Source organism: Buteo buteo, chromosome 2 (genome assembly GCF_964188355.1).
Source record: "Buteo buteo chromosome 2, bButBut1.hap1.1, whole genome shotgun sequence".
In the NCBI taxonomy this organism is placed as follows: domain Eukaryota; kingdom Metazoa; phylum Chordata; class Aves; order Accipitriformes; family Accipitridae; genus Buteo; species Buteo buteo.
The window spans coordinates 25456473-25474109 of NC_134172.1; the positions used below are offsets into that span (position 1 = coordinate 25456473).

General features: G+C 40.5%; 2 protein-coding genes across 2 annotated transcripts in view; one reads left to right on the top strand and one right to left on the bottom strand.

Annotated features, from left to right (window-relative positions):
• CFAP69 (cilia and flagella associated protein 69) overlaps positions 1–8197 on the top strand; it is a 31286-nt gene extending 23089 nt beyond the window's left edge. Inside the window, 4 exon segments of the mRNA XM_075022470.1 lie at positions 817–1011; positions 1987–2073; positions 4887–4991; positions 7050–8197. Coding sequence (XP_074878571.1) covers positions 817–1011; positions 1987–2073; positions 4887–4991; positions 7050–7226 — 564 coding nt within the window. The 3' untranslated portion in view covers positions 7227–8197.
• A 3153-nt stretch (positions 8198–11350) lies between these two features.
• Positions 11351–12457, bottom strand: FAM237B (family with sequence similarity 237 member B). Its single transcript, XM_075022471.1, has 2 exons — positions 12076–12457; positions 11351–11376 (listed from the first exon to the last, which is right to left on the bottom strand). Exons 1-2 carry the CDS (start codon positions 12455–12457, stop codon positions 11351–11353), a joined length of 408 nt encoding a protein of 135 aa, XP_074878572.1.
• Between the last annotated feature and the right edge of the window lie 5180 nt (positions 12458–17637).

Sequence of the window (17637 nt, forward strand, 5' to 3'; positions counted from 1 at the left end):
GCATAGCAGATACGACTAGAAATGAACGCTAGTTAAAAATAACTCAGAAAAAAAATAGTTTTAACTGTTCACCAGCTCAAGAAACTGGAATGCACCAGGACAGAAGTAAGAAATTGGGAAGGGCTGAAGAGTAGGACTGCTTCTTTGTGCAGTAAGGTTGGGGGGGGGGGGGGGGGGGCAGTTTGCTATTCCAAAGGACATTAAATACACATTCTGATAAAGGTTTTTCTGTGCTTTCCCATCTTTGTCCCCACATGCAGTTCTATCCATACTGTCAAAAGTTAAGAATGATGTGCTTATAGGAGACAAGAACAGGATAACGAGCTTTGTGGGAGCCATCCTGCTCAAAAGATGCTTCTGTTTATGCCAATTTTCTGCTTGGGAACAAAGTCTGTGAGAGCTTGAAATGTTCAGGAACTAGCAAGACTCGATCATTAGCTGATAATTCTAGCTTCTGTTTATGTCTCATGTTGCAGTTTGGTCAGATAATGTATGCAATTTGAGATTTTAAGAAGCAGCCAGTAGGAAATAACAGTTCACTCTTGTAATCTGGTATCGTATAGCTATCTGTATTTCTTCTGAGTTTCTGTAGTTATCAGCATTCCAGTTACTCCTCTATGGAGTCAAGCTTGGGCTTGGGAAGGCTTAGGGAGGATTATCATGAATGAATTTGGTATAGCATTACTGAAGTCTAACCTTGCATAAAAATTCTGGGAAGTGAAACAACAATAAGAAGAGGGATGGTTGCTCTATTATATTTTGAATAGTTGGTACTGAGAAAAGAGATAGATAGTGTGGTGTGTGTTTCACATACAGGTTGGAGAAGTTTGGAGTGAACTGTGTGCAGAACTAAAAGAAGAATTCAGGCCTGTTACGTCGGATGAGGAAGCCTTGAAAGTTATTTCAGAGGTATCAGAAGACACTGGAAGAATGGTTGCTGCTCTGCAGACTGAAGTGCTTGAAAGTCAACACCACCAAGAAATCCAAGAAGAGGAAAAAACATATACAAAAGTAAGACAAGGAGTATTTAAACAAGTAAAGCCCATGTAAGCATTTTTGTCAATTTATATGAAGCTTTTCTTATATAGTGTTAAGTCCTATATGTGTACATTTCTTAAAGGTATTTTAATCTGTCTCAGCAGTAAAATTTTAATTTTAAATTAAATTAGGTTAACCTCAGTTCTCCCAATTTGTATAATTTTGCTAGTATTTAGAGAGTAACATGAAAAAATAATGCAGTATCATCACTGATGCATCAGCAATGGTGTGATGAGTAATGATCATTATGTTACTGTAGAGTTGCACCTGTGTTCATCTGTAGCAGATAACAATTTAACGTACCAGTTACAACTACATCTGCTTTTTAAATTGAAACATAAGCCTCTGTTATAAGTTCCCTTGGCGAAATATTCACAGAGCTTCATTACTTCAGAAAGTAGGGCTGTGTGATTTCCAGCATGCTGAGAGTGAGCAGGTATAGACATTTTCCAGCTTTGGTTATAAGGCAAGCTTTTGGCATTTTTGCTCATCTACTGTGTCATCCTCTCCTGCTTTCTGAGAAGTAAGATCAGTTGGTCTAGTTGTCTAAAATCTCGTGCTGATGTTTTTGAGGGATTGTCATAGGTTATGATGCTTGCACTTTTGTCACCAGAACTGATTCCATCTCTGTTATTCAGCATTTGAGAGTGAGAATATACAGAAAGTATTCCTGAAAGAGCTGGGGCTCTTCCAACATCTGTGTTGGAAGAGAGGAAAATTAGTTTGCACAGAGAAGGTAAGCCTTTTTTTTAAAAAGGCGGTGCATAAGTGAAGTTTTTAAAGGACAAGTACATTACTACAACATTATCATCCAATCTCAGGTGAGAGGGCTGAGCTAAGATAGCCAAAGGGTCATAGCTGAACATGCCATCCAAACAGCACAAGCAAAGAATTCAGAAAAGCTTGTGAGGATTGTGTTGCATCTTGTAAATCTCATTTATATTACAGATACAAGCTATCCATAAGCAGAGAGAAATGGTGAATAAATCCTGGAAAAATTTCTTGACTCGAACATCAAAGTATGAAGCATTGAAGGTAAGAAATCTGAGTGATGGAGCAAAATTTACATTCACAGTGTAGTTATAATAATTGTGAAGTTCCAAACACATTTCTTAATGAATTATGAGGATATTCAAGTAGAAGTTATAGTAAATTTTATATTCACACAGACATAGAAGCATGAGCCGTAAGATGTATTGGCAAAGCTACACGAAGTCTTTGATTCTTCTGCTCTTCTGATTACTATCACAAATTGGGGATCAACATTGTTGTGAAGGGTTGACCCTGGCTGGATGCCAGGTGCCCACCAAAGCCGTTCTATCACTCCCCCTCCTCAACTGGACGGGGGAGAGAAAATATAACAAAAAGCTTGTGGGTCAAGATAAGGACAGGAGAGATCACTCACCAATTACCATCATGGGCAAAACAGACTCAGCTTGGGGAAAATTAACTCAATTTATTACAAATCAACCAGAGTAGGGTAATGAGAAATAAAACCAAATCTCAGAACACCTTCCCTCCACCCCTCCCTTCTTCCTGGGCACAACTTCACTCCCAAATTCTCTACCAGCACCCCCCCAGCGGCACAGGGGGATGGGGAATGGGGTTTACGGTCATCACACATTATTTTCTGCCACTTCATCCTCCTCAGGGGCAGGACTCATCACACTCTTCCCCTGCTCCAGCATGGGGTCCCACCCACGGGAGACAGTCCCCCCTGAACTTCTCCAACGTGGGTCCTTCCCACGGGCTGCAGTTCTTCACAAACTGCTCCAGCATGGGTCCTTTCCACGGCGTGCAGTCCTTCAGGAGCACACTGCTCCAGCGCGGGTCCCCCATGGGGTCACAGGTCCTGCCAGAAAACCTGCTCCAGCGTGGGCTCCTCTCTCCACGGGGCCATGGGTCCTGCCAGGAACCTGCTCCAGCACGGGGTTCCCACGGGGTCACAGCCTCCTTCAGGAACCCACCTGCTCCGGCGTGGGGTCCTCCCCAGGCTGCAGGTGGAGATCTGCTCCCCCGTGGACCTCCCTGGGCTGCAGGGGGACAGCCTGCCTCACCAGGGTCTTCACCACGGGCTGCAGGGGAATCTCTGCTCTGGCGCCTGGAGCATCTCCTCCCCCTCCTTCTTCACTGACCTTGGTGTCCGCAGGGTTGTTTCTCTTACATGTTCTCACTCCTCTCTCCGGCTGCCGTTTCCCATCTGTCCCAACTTTTTTTTCCCTTCTTAAAAATGTTATCACAGAGGCATTACCACTATCGCTGATTGGCTCGGCCTTGGCCGGCGGCAGGTCCTTCTCAGAGCCGGCTGGTATGGGCTCTGCCGGACACAGGGGAAGCTTCCAGCAGCTTCTTACAGAAGCCACCCCTGTAACCTCCCCCCACTACCAAAACCTTGCCACACAAAGCCAATACAATTGTTTACTCACTTGTAATTGGGGGGTGTATGTGTGTATATATATATACATATGTGTATTTGTATTTGTTCTCAAACTGTTGAAACTAAAAGTCTGGTCATTCTTACTTTATTTTTTCTAATACTTCATTCGCTATTTTTAGTACAGCAAACATCTCTCAAGATGGGAAATATTTTATGATGAAAGGAGATTCTTTTAGCAATATTTGTGCTTTTCCTAAAGAACATAAAAAATAGTCTAGTTAGGCAATCAGACTAAGTTGGAGAATGAGTTAAATCAGACTTAAATAAAATGCTTTGGTGCCTAAATTTAATTTTTCTTCATTTCCCAAAGTAGGTGCAAAAGAGAAAAATCTTTTTCATGTGCAGTCACCTCCCTGGCCTGTGGTAAAGATCTATGCTAGAATTAGAAATGAAAAAGGGCCAGAAAAAGGATTTGGAGAACTACAGGCTAATTAGTTTTTGCTAAGTCCCTGGGAAGCTGTTTTAGGCACATGAGGGACAAGAAGGTGATTGGTGATGGCTGTCATGAATTTACCAAGGACAAATCATGCCTTGCCACCATGACTGCCTTTTGTGATAAAATTATTTGCTCTGGAGAATGAGGAAGATGGATGTTATTTCGCTTGGCTTTAGCAAGGTTTTCAGCACAAACTTGTGTAGCCTCCTTGTAGCCAAAATGGGGAGATGTGGACTGGACTACATACAGGTGAACTACAAGTTGGATGAAAAACTGGCTGGACTGATGGGCTCAAAGGACAGTGGTCAGTGATTAAAGTTTAACTAGCAGTCAGCTTTGAGTGATATTCCTCCAAGTTAATAATAGGGTTGATACTATTTAACATTTTCATTAATGACTTGGATATTGGATCAGTATGCATCCTCATCACATTCATGCATGACACTGAGCTGGAGGAAGCAATCCATACGCTGGGAGGTAGGGTTGCTATTCAGAAGGACCTTGACAAGCTGGAGGCATGGGCTGACCAAAGGCTCATGAAGTTCAGGAAAACAAAATGTGAAGTCGTGCATCTGGGATGTATTGAGGTTGCATGTGTCAGTACAGCCAGGGGACTGCCTGGCTATGTAGTTGTGTACTGTGTATAGGGTAACAAGCTGAATATGAGGCAACAGTGTGCTCTTGTGGTGATGAAGGCTAATGGCATATATGGCTACATTAGAAAGAATATAGCCTGCAGGTCATAGCAAGTGATTATTCCGTTCTCACCCTTGCAAAGCCATGTCCATTTATTCCATTTTCAGGTCTCCAGTACAAGAGAGACTCACAAACCAGAGGGAGGGTACTTAAAATTAAAGGCCAATAGAATTATTACTTCATTTATTTTGTCATTCTGTTTGTATATTTTCTAACAAATGCAACTCACACAATTAATTTGGATTAAAACAATTTTGCCTTTTTTCTAACTATCTTTAGAAGGCAAAAAGGATTCAGGAAAAATCAATAGAGGCTTCCAGATCTAAATTGAAGACTCAAACCGGAACAGTGCATTCTACTGATATTAAAGGCCTCAGTACAACAGTAAGTAATCCCCAATGACACTGGTTTATTTTCATCTATGTGTAAGTGGTTTGGGGTTTATTCTGGCTGTATATGTGCTGCTGCTTATTCTTTCTTTAAATAACGTTTATGTTGGCAAGCTCCAGGTATGTAAGAAAGAATCTGTATCTCCTGCAAAGCACCTCTCCCCCTTCTGACATCCTCAGACAACAGGTAGTTGCTCAGAATGAGATTCAGATCTACAAATTACTCATAAAAAGTGTGGGCAAGATGACCCTTATACTATTTGACATGCACCTCTTGTGGGACAACCTTCCTTGAAAACCCTGCTGAGGTCAAGACCTCCTTCATTTATAGTTAGGTAAATCTGTGCGATCTCTAATACATCAGCAAAGGTGTCCTTTGTCAGTAAACGTGTTCCTGACTGTCTGCAGATAAGCCACTCATTGCATCTGCAGAAAAGATTTTTTTTTTCTCATTTCTATCAGTTAATTGAAGTGTGAGAAAATAAAAGCCATTGTTAAGATCTTATTCGGCCATAACAGCATATTTAGATGTTGAGTTTTGACAAACAGGGGTAAGACGTGGGAGAATCTCCATTCCAGTCAGTAACTGTTTTTGAGCTAGCTGGATGATTTCTCTGTGAGCATCACAGCTAAGTAGGATTTTAGGGGGAGGGATAGCTTCTTGGTTGCTTCTAAGTTACTCTTACACGTAAGGAGAAACAAGGAAGAAAAAACATGAGGTGCTGTTTTCAAACTTGCACAAAGGCAAGAGATTCTATTATCATGGGCTCTCTGGCATGAATGAGTAATGACAACTAAGGTGGCTGCATCCTGAAAAAGAAAAGAGGCAGTTCATGTTTGATGTGACAAAGAAAAGAGGAGCTTAATAGGAAGCAAGGGAATGGCCTCAGAGTGCTGGACTAGGATTTTTATCAAATTATCTTTGCCCTAAACTTCTGAAAGATACAGAGGGACACATCTGTGAATGCAAGTTGAAGTGGGCTGGAAAAATTATTTAGTTATGTCCATATATCAGTGAAACTGTTAATCAGCAATATTTTGCAGAAAGTATCTGAAAAATTTAGATGGAAATTGTTAGTAGAGAGAAATACATTGTTAGATTTTATTTGAAAGACTTGGACTTCAAGCCAAGATTATTCATTTATTTGGAGGGAAAGGTTTTAACAAGAAAATGTCTTTATGGTTCTATAATCAGTATTTCAACAGCTGTAGACAAAAACAAGGAAAAGGTTAGCCCATTTTGCAGAATAAGTGTATTAAGAAAATGAACACATGAGCAACATCAGATAAAATTCCTTGGGTACATTGCTTAGAAGAATTACAAATGACAGACATGGCTGGCAATTTTTTTCATGCAACAATCTTGTTCCCTCTTCTCTGCCAAACGGCCTTAGTAGGGAGCTAAGATGGTTGTTGCAAACCAGTCAAGGTCAAGTATTCAAACATGTGAGCCACATGCACTCAAAGAGTTGCATGGTTTGTTTTAGCAGGTCATGGTTACAAGATAGAGGTGTCACTCAGGGATTTTTATTCAAAGACCTGAACCTATTCAGTATAAAGAGTAGTAATAAGACTGGAAAGTGTATGTCTCTTTCAGTCTTGGAGTTTTGCTGAAGCAGTAGTTACAGGCAATTGCATTTTGAGAGAAACAGGGTCTGTTCCCTTTTTTTTCTTTGAAGTATTAATGTATAGTGAAATTCTGAGGACAAAAACAGTGGCTGATATTACATATGAATCCAAATAACATTGCACAACAACCTTCTATTGTAATAAAGGCTTGATTTTCTTTCCCTCTCTTCATAAGATCAGACATGAAGGCAGAAAAGCAGAGTATATAAAGGCACATGCTGAAAAAACGCTCTGTCCTTTCCTTTGTATTGATGGGAACAATTTGTGAATTTAGTATAAAGGATAGTTTGAGTGGACCTCAGAAACCGCAGCATGCATCTCCACCAGCTGAATAATATTTTTGAAAGACAGTTCATGATTTAACTCTCATCTCATTTTAAATGCTAACATGAATGTCAAGCAATGTGTTTATTTTGTTTTTCAGATTGGATCTGGTCGCTTAGTAACTGTTGAAAGTACACCTCCTCAATTAATTGGAGGACCACTGGCTGTTACAGACCTTGCTCTTAGAAAGCCCTCTGTTTCTGAAGGAGCCTTAAAAAAGATCAAAAGAGTTAAAACGTTGGACTCAGTCAAGAAAGATTCAGTACCTATAGAATAGTGTTCTGAACAGTGCTTTTAATATTATTGTTAACTGTATGTATATTTTAGATACAAGATAAAATCTATTTGTAATGCTTTGATGAATTGCACAGAACATCTTGAGAGTAAAACTATATTTTATCTTAACTAATATAAATGTGGGGATGATTTATTAATAAAGTACCCCATACAGTATGGTACAAAGGTATGTTAAGTCTAATAATTTTGTGTGCTAGTGTCAGGTTACCCTGATCCACTATCAGTAGGCCCACTATTTAGATTTCCATCTCTTGTTGTTGGCACATTCCATTCCATACATTGCAGTTTAAGTACCTCTTTTGTTGAGCAGGGTGATGAACCTTCACAGAAACACATTCAGTTCTTCATTTTCTGGATACCATAGCCACATGGGTTTTGTCCAAGTCCATTTTGTTTCTTGAATTGCCACCTTTAGCATCAGGACTTCTGACTTCTATTCTCTCAGTTTTCATCTAACGACTCACTAAGAAGCTTGTCTGTGCCAACAGTTTCTCCAAGCCTGTTGGAGAGACATGCTGAAATGTCCTGCTCCTCCTGAGTTTCTCATAGTTCTTTAACTGATCTTACTATTCTGATTATTTCTTGGATACTCACCCTCTTCCACCCTAGCACCTCTAGAATACCAACACAAACTTGTGAGCAGCAGACCTTCTTGTAGATGACTCAGTTTCTAAGCTATTGCCTCCTTTCCTAACTTGGGCAAAGCCAGAATTTGCTGTATTACAATAGAGCAAGATTCCCTGAAGCTCTTACTTCATTTTAAAACCAGTTGCTATCCAGTGCTATGGCATAAATTTCTGTGACATTGCAAGGGGTTCTGTGACATACAAGCTCTGGCACACAGTGTGTCATTTTTGCCTGTAAGCAACATTTTGGGAAAAGAACAAGCTTTCACTTTGTTAAATGCCAAGATGAAAAATGGAAATAAATTTGAGCTCAACAGGTGGAACTTAGTTTCCAACTCCCTTTTTTACTTCCTGAAAGAGGGATGGGGCGGGGATGGTGTATAAGCATTTCTTAAAAATCTGTTTGTCCCTGTAACAAGACATAGCAGTGCTGGCATTAAAAATAAAGGCAGAGATTTTTGTTTCAAAATTGTCTACTTAAATTCTATAAAAAAAAGAACCCTAAGAAATTAATGAAATAAAACAGCCGTATGAAATGGTACTTAAACTTTAGAGAGATCTCCACAGGTGTAGTTTCCAAAGATCAGAAGCATTTTCTTATGGGCAGGTCTGCTAAACATTACATTGTAGGGTAAGACAGTCATCTAGTACTTAAAGCTAGAGAAATTAAATCAAGCTGTGCTGGTTTCATTATGACATTTTTTTCCCCAAAATTATCTGCATAAAGTTTAAGTATGTTTTATTAAACAAGCCAGTATGTGTATTTCTTGCCTGCCTGCAAGAAAGGTAAGCTAAGGTATATAGAGATTATCTAACTAAAGTCCTCTGTGTCAAGTAAAGTCTTGCTGAGTTGTTTATATTTCTCTGACAGCTCTTCAGCAGCTATGCTGCTTTATTACTGTTTTACAGAATGTGAAAATATATCTACACACTGGGGCCACAAAAAGTTTACTCCATTGTCTTTTCACAATTAAAACCAAACAATAAATATTTGACTAGGAGAACTGTGACATTTAGAGGTTTTTTATATGCTTGCATACATGTGAATGTGTGGGTGACTCATTACTACTGGCAGCAAGGCAGTGGCCCATTTTGTCCAAAAAGACATACAGGACTCATGAAAGTCCTTCCAATTTCTGAGCAAAAGCTACTGCAGTACAGTGTAGCCAAGGTATGGATATAAAAGATCTTTTAACTGGAAATCAGTTTATATTTATGCTCATGTAAAAACTTTAAAGCAGGCACAAAGTGAGCCCCACAGCATTCCTCCCCCAGCTGCGTCGTGCTTCTGCTACAGACACCCTGACGTTGCAGGCAAGTAGTGCTCTTGTTAATTGTAATAAAGAAGGAAAGGGACAGAATTTCCCGAAATGCTTACATTTATACTTCATAAATGAATACTAACTAACACAAGACTTCACAGCAGCATAGACAGCATTTGATTTTGCCAGCCAGCCATGGAGTATGGTCTGGCTGTCGGGGTGGAACCCAGGAAAACTGGGCTTGCTGTTCCTGCTGTAACCCAGGGATGGAAAGAGAGGGAGTGCTGAGTACTGGTGGAGGAAAAGATCATCCCATTCACTGTTAATCCTTCTTGTAGACACCCCAGGAATAGCCAGCTGGCTTTCCAGGGCTCTGTCATGGACAAAACAGGTATGTCCACCTGGAATTTGTTTTGATGCTGCTGCTTAGGGTGCTGTGTTCCTGTTGTTAGCAATCACCTGCCACTTTGGCAGACACTGCAGGGTGACCATAGCAAATAGATTGTTCAAGCATTCTGGAGCCAGTTATGTAGATGCTAAGCACCTTTGTCTCCTATAGAAAATTAATCAAAACAAAGACTTGCCATCGAAGGATGGACCTTTTAAAACTGCATAGGATACCTTGCTCTGGCATTCAATTAAAAAATCACCAATACAGGAAACATTACTTTTAAAATGTTATTATAGTTTTACACTTCTGTAGGTGATGAATAAAATTATTTGTAGGTGTGAACAAGGGGAATTTATTTATCTGGTTTATGACAGTTAAAACACTATTTGTTGCAAATGCAGTACAGTACACAGCTTTATAAACTGGATATTGCTGGAACAGATTAGATGACAGCTCTCAAATAGCTGCTCATCATAATGTATCAATTCCTGAAACTGCTGGTTTGGGTGTGTCATGACTCCCTCTGCTCAAAAGAAAAGGTGTATTTAAAATATTTTTTGTATAAGGAACTTACAGTGATATTTATGGGTAAGAGAAATTTCTTACTCCTACAGACTACTGTAGGAGACATATTTTACAAGATGCAGTTCAATATTGTGTTTACCTAAATGAACATTCACAAATCTATGAGAATTGTTGGGTATTTTATGAACTACATGAGCTAGGCATTATGTGGGATAGATTTCTTGTTACTTAGGAAGGTTTATATGCTGTTACTGGCTAAGTACTGTTTCCTACAATAATTAAACCCAGTTGGGATCTCATAAAAGGCTAGAGCACAACAGGGACTGAACAAGCTGCATTGCCCAAGGAGTAAAGCAGAGAACAGTCAGCGTCTCTGAGTGTTCTCATTTGTTCTCAGGCTTTCTGTGCCCAGGAGAAATGGATTAACTAGATGGTTAATCTCCCTGAACTAGCTCATCCATGCTGGATGGTTTCTTATAATGGGAGCAGTAAGTCAAGCCAGTCTCTCTTTCAAACCACTTGATGCATGGATGTCTTCTCAACTGTGATGTTGCCTGCTGTGACAGGGATGGACTGTATCACCTTATTTACCTGTATGAATGTGTAAATAAAGAGCAATCTTGTGTAAAGTACTGTTCTTAACGTGATGTAGTAGTGGTTTTGCAAATAACATTTTAATAGACAAGACGACTACTATTCAGACCTTGCTGCATAGAAAAATACTTTAATTAATCTGTAGCCGAGACTAAGCAGTGACAAAATACAAAGTTTAGACTGCACAGGACATTACAATGACCATAATCCTTCCCTTTAGCTCGATGTCATACTTTTTTGCAATTTTTTAAAAGTAAAGTTGATTGTATGTGCAAGACACTGTATAAAATGTGTTTTTTTACATTTTCTCCATTGCTTAATGTATAAAAATATATTGGGTTTCCATCAAAATCAACTTTTAAAAAAGAGAATTATTGGAAAAGATGAGCCTCTACAAAAATACAACACTAGTTCAGACTTAAAAGCTTACTGAGAGAACAAAGGTGTTGACTCAAAACACAAAATCATTCACATGTGCAGTGGGGAAAAGGCAACCTTGGTAGATTGCAAGACAGGAAAGCAGAAGTGACAATGTGGGAGCTCACATACTTATCAGTGATTAAGTACTTTATACAAAGAAAAGAAAAAAAAAAGGTTGAACCATGGCAATAGATTTGTCTAAGCATCTACAGTATATGCTGTGCTTTTGTGCTCCTTCATTTTGATGTTGCCTTGCTGAGGTATCTTCGTTTTCTCCCCTTTTGGCCTAAAATGGGTTGGTGAAAGCAGACCCTGCAAGATTATGAAAGAAAGGTAGTTATTTTCCAAGCAATATGGTTAGGAATGCTAGGGTGAAATGATCTCCATGTTCAGTCTGGAAACCTAAAACATCTGACTGGGTACATCAGAAAAAAGTCAAGGAGGAAGGAAGCCAACAGATCTTGGATTGGTTAGTAAGATGTAAAGCCAATCACCTATATGATCTCAGTTCAGACTCATCCCAGACCATGATGACCAGAATTTGTCACTGTTTGATGATTCACAGTGACCATGAGATCACATTATGTGTCAATACTTTTAATGGGAAGAACAGGGTTCAAGCAGTCAGGGATTTGATCTTCCCTTTTCTTGGAGGGATGATTCCCTAAAGTTGAGACTAAAGTTCAAATACCAGGAAAGCTTTAGTATTGCAATGTCATATATATGCACACAGTGATAAACAGAGAATGCAGCATCCATTTCCACACACTCCCACATGCATACCCAACATTTTTTACACTTTGTTAAATACAGAAACGTAGTACCCTAACTACTTTTGACTCACATATTGTGAAAGTAGCTACCATTGGAAGATGCAAATACTTCTGACAAGTAGAGACAGAAAACTGGAAATTACTATATTGAGTTGTCTAAACAATCAAGGACAAGGATGAAACAGTGGTTCAGTCTAATATTAGTACATAACAGACTAACACCATATCCTGTAGTTACCTTCTAAAGTTCTATGTGAGTATGTGGAAGAATATTTGGGAGACATTAGTTGTCTTCTGCCCATTCCATGGGATCTTGAGAGCACACAGTCTACATACATATCCCAGAAGTTCTGGGCTAAATCATTGAAGAGTTCATTGTGCTTGGGCTTAGGGGATTCCTTTAGGAACATCATGAAGTCCCAGAGATCAATGACTGTATCTGCTACCTTGAGTTTCTTCATTTCCACCAGGCCATGGGATGACACCTCCCAGCACTGATGGTCAATCTGACCCAGGCTTGCAGGAGTTTCTTTTTGATAGTCTAGATTGGCATAAACCAAATTCAGTATCAATATACAGCCCAGCTGAAGATACCACCTTCGTTTCCATACAAATTCCATACTCCAAGAAGATACCTGAAAGAAAGTGTATCAAATCAGTGATTCTGCTATTATGTAGTTCATTCTCACATAACTTTCAAGGATAGCCCAAGAGATGATTTAGGCATATATACAGAAAAATATTTCTTTTCAAGCCATGGAATAAATACCAGTCAATGATCCCTAGCACTGGAGCTAGGTTTGCACTTAGAAATCATTAAGACTGTTTAGAACCAAAAAACCTGAAGCAGGAAGTTTGATGTGGTCGTAGCCTATGTCAGAACTGCTCCTTGAGCTCAAGACTTCTTCCCTTAAACTCCTGTGCTTAGATCATCAATAAAATCAGATTACTAGCAGATGCTTAAAGAATCCTAGTGGTATGCTGTTTTAAATGATTGCAAACAAGTAACAGTTATAAGTAGCCAGTCTTTCATGGAACAGTCCAATTCAGAAAGGTGGTAGTGAAGGAATAGTAAACCAGACCATTACACTGTATTGGGTGAGCATAGGCAGCTTAGGAACTCATTCAGTAGCTGTTGCAAGACTGGAAAAAGGCAAATTCCTTTCTGGCTTACGTTAGAAAATTAAGCAAACTTTTGGCACATTTTTTTCTAGCATATATGCAAAACACAAAAACTATCTGGAGAACTGGAGACGGAAAGAGTAATAACACAGGAGGCATAATGAGAACTTCGAATGCTGCAGAATATGTAGTCATTATTATATACAGATTCCCTCTGGGAAAACTGCAGTTTTCCTATGATACATATTCCATATGCTCAAAGCAGGTTTAGACAGAACATCACTAAAACACCTGATAATTTTTTTATTAGTCCTTCCTATCAAGATAAAGTACAGTGGAAGAGAAGAGTAAACATAAAGAGGAAAACAAACCAAAAAAACCCAAACAAGTGAGCACAGGAAGAAGTCTGAAGAAAAAGATGACAGGCAAGACTCTCAGATAGTGCCCCTTATTGTGGTGTCCTAAAACAATTTTGTGTCAAAGAGTTGGTGCCATGCTCATTCCCACAGTTTCCAATTCAGAATGTAAAATACAATTCCAAAATGATGTGAGGTTTTGTGCAGATACAAGGCAACTTTTGGGGCAACTGTGCAAATTTAATTAGGAACTTGGCCAGAATTGCAAGTGTGCTCTCCCATTCAGAATATCTTCGGGCACTGGCGATATGGAAAAGTTAGTCTACGATGTTTTCAAAGTGTTAACACACTGACGCCCTCTCTGCAACTCCTAGGGATGCAATTAAAGAGAGGATAACCCACAGATAATACAATATGTTCGTGAACTGTCTATAAGAAGATATAAGAGTTGAGGTGACGCCGTGGAGTTCACAGTCATACTGAGCTGGGTCAGGAAACAGGACCTGTGGTCTCAGGGCTCTGGAATGATTTTTAATTTGAATGTGCCATTAACACTGCTGCAGCCATCTGAGGTCCCTAAACTCAAGTATTGCTTTACCTCACCTTCAGGACTCAAGGGAATGAGACAGACAGATACCCCCAACCTAACTCCTTTCTAAAACTTCACTTGTGAGCTACATTGCAGCAGGCAGCAGAATTACCTGCCTCAGCATCCCGAGAGCTTAGGAATATGCATTAAAGTTTCTCTTCCTTGGGTTGTTAGAAAACTGGCTCCAGTTTTCAAAACAAGCAGGGATAGAAATGCTTCTCTTCTCACTTCCACTTCTCTAGGCACCAGTATTTCGAGGAAAGACACACTAGCAATTTAGCTACAAAGTCGGAAAAGCAGGTGGCAGCCAGGAAGCCACCAACATTTTGAGTTGTTTTGATTTCATATTTTAATCCAGCTAAAAACTAAAATGCTAAGGGTCCATTTGAACACCTCAAAGAGGAGCAGAGACCACACCAAGCCTCACTGCGACTTTGAACTAGTACCTCCTACTATTCAGTACAAGACAGATGAGTTTCAGAAAGGCAATAAATAAAGAGCCGCAGTAGAAGTCATACTTACAGAGTTTCTGTGACGAGATGGAGAACAGTAGCCTTGAAACTACAGTAGTCAGAAGAAAAAGCAAGAAATTCCTGAGAGGGCTGCAAGTGCCCGGCAGCTGCTGGATGCTCCAAGGATGCCGGGATCCCGCTGCACGGGGACGACTCTGCCACCGGCAAAGCAGCAGCAGCAGCAGCAGCAGCAGCAGCACGAACTCGGGTGAGGGGGAAAGGCGGGCGGGAGCGGTGGCCGTGGCAGCCCCACCTCTTGCTGCAGCAGGAACCCTGTCAGCCCAGTCCGGGCTGGGGTCTCACCTGGAGGGACTGCGTTTGGGGGGGGTAGGGGGAGTGTTTGGGGAGGGAAGGGGAGAGGCAGGGGGCTGTCAGAGGGAGGAAAATACAATGGACAGCAAATCTTTCTCCAAATCGGTAACATGAATGCTCTCCTCGTTTTATAACGCCAGGTTTCCTGTCTGCCTACCAGAACGCGCACCCATCAAAGACAGCATTTCAAAATAATGGAAAACGAGTGTACAGCCCAGAATTTCTAGGCACAGTGTGCATCCACCACTCCAGTTCCCTTTTTGTAGAAACTCCCTGATTTGGGATCGATTTGACACTATTTTTTAAAATCTCCCATAACTTGGTTGCCAGAGAGGATTTCAATGCCATTTTATCTGTACTTGACAATATTCCCTGCAGGAGCTGGCGCCGGCTGCTGCGCACTGGTGTTCACGTCCCACATCGTCCAGCCAGCAGCAGGCCAGCTGTGCCAGTGGTTAAACACTTGTCTGTTGTTTTGTTTCTGGCCACTTATTTTCTCTGCTAAGGAGCTAGGCTCATGCACACGTTTAGAAGAGCTCCATTTCCTTTGAGGGACAGCCGCTTATGAAGAAGATTGCTTAGATTTCTAATTATTTCTTCCATACATGTTCTTATGGTACACCAGTTATGATGTCTCATCAGAAGCGTAAGGCCAAAAATAAAAAAGAGACAGATTCTTGTTCCAGCTGCTGTGGATTTTCCATGGGTCTACGTGTTGTAAGTCAACCCAGCCAGACCCAGTACACTATATAAAATAACTTCTATATCCTGCTAGTAAAATAAGGTCAAAAATACCATTTTAACTAAAGAGTGTCAGGGAGCCAAGAGCATTAAAATGTGTAAGAGGCCTTGACTTCCTATAATGGACAAATTCCTGTCCATAAATTTGCAGTTCTGTTTCTCCCTCAGTCCTGGCACTCCTCCTTGGATAGCTCAGTCAACTCCACACTCAGCAAGCTGGATTTCTGGAGCCTGTTCTAGGTATCTGTTGTGCCCAATTCAGGACAGGTTGCCCGAAATTGAATTCTACAAGGATGAGTATTAGGATTATTACAGCTATCTTGTTTTACATAATTAAAGCTTAAATTTCTTTACACAGATTTTTCTGACAAATTTCTCAACATGTATATTCAAATCACCTCTTAGATCACCAAGGAAAATGGATTGCGTCATATTCTGAAATCCAGATGATTTTTTAGGGAACTCTTCATACATTGCATACATGCTTTCTAAATTCTCCAAGGAGACTGTTGCTTTCAAGGAAGATCATCAGTCTTTTACCTTCAAAAGCACTAGAAAGTTTGTCAAAGTAAAACCATCGGCAACCAACATCATTAAACTTGAAGCATTTTTGCAAATATGCCGAAATTCTGTGTTTCTTTCTAACCTGCTGCAGTTTGATGTCAGATTATAACTCTGAATGTAGCTGCCTCTCTTCATGTCACAAATTCCTGCAGCTGGGGATATGCAACAAAATCAGTTATGAAAAATAGCAATGCTATCAATCATGCCTCAGAAATGTTCCAGGATTCCTGTGCCCACTTCTGCACTAAAGGACTGGATCTTGAAGCACTGAAGTCCCCCACTTTACTGGTGTCTCAGTGCAGCTCATCACTGTACAGAAGAACAGTTCATAACCTGAGAACTACTGCATAAGGGATGTCCTAGCCCTTTTCCTATTGCATATAATGGAAGGAAGTAATTTTACTCCCTCCTCACCGACTGAGGGCTGGAAACAGCTCTTGCCAAGAGAAGGTGGCTGGGAGCTCCTGTGGCCCAATGCTACGTGCTCTGGAGTGGGTCTCCTGAGTTACTTCACTTTGTCTTCGAGTTTAGACACCCACTTACAAAGAATAACTTGCAGACCTGGGGCTTTTACCAGTGTGATTTCCTCATCTATTAACTTAAGAGACCAGAGTCTGCCCTGCATGGTGTAAGGGTCTATGCATGTTTTGAAGACCTATGGCATGAGGAGTGGTAAACAGGGTTACTCTATAGAACCAAATTTGAAAGTCAAAGGAAAAGACTTGCATGGAAAGCTCAAGTAGAAGACAAGTTTCTTTTTCATATACAATCATTCTAGCACAATGTGGGGACAAATACTTTGTCTGCAAGTAGCGTTCAGGCACCTTAAGAACAAGTGCTCCGAATGTCATCGGTCTGGTTCCTGCCTCACAGAAATTACATCTTCCTAAAGGCTGTTCGAAGGTTCACAGAAAATGTCAGGTATCTGAGGCACTGGCAAGACTTGGGCTCCCTCACACTTCTCTTTAAAGGCATGAAATTTCAAAAGGCCACTGTTCAAAGTACGATGAAAATGCTGCATTTGGCACACAGCAGAAAACCACTTCACTCTGTAACGCTGGGTCCATGTATCAAACCCCGCTGAACCTATGCACAAAACCAACAGCTCTCTTCAAGGTTGTGTGTACAGTTCGACATCGGAAACTCTCCTGCGTGAGATGTTGCCTGAAGGAACGTGGTCCGTTCTATACCAGGAGAAGGCTGATGTAACTAAATTGCAGCTGCTCCTTTCTAGAATTTGAGTGTCACCCAACAGCTCAGGACTGTAATTTAAGCTCTGTGCAGTACTTTACCCCATATGAAAAATAACATACCCAGAATTGTGATGTCTGAAGCACTTACGCATGTAAAACTCTTAACAGTTCCAGACCCAGAGAACCTCCTCTCTCTAAAGGAAGGCATGGCTGATGAGAACATAGGACAAATACGCAGCAAAATTGGGTCTGTTAGGGTTTCACAACATGCTTTGGTGGAACACAACATGACAGGAACAGCATGTTCTTTCAAGTGGAAATGCAACAATCTCTGTCATGAAAACAATATATACAGTACTTAAAGGTAAATACAAACCTGCTCTGAAATGACAACATTCAGAATAACTAGCT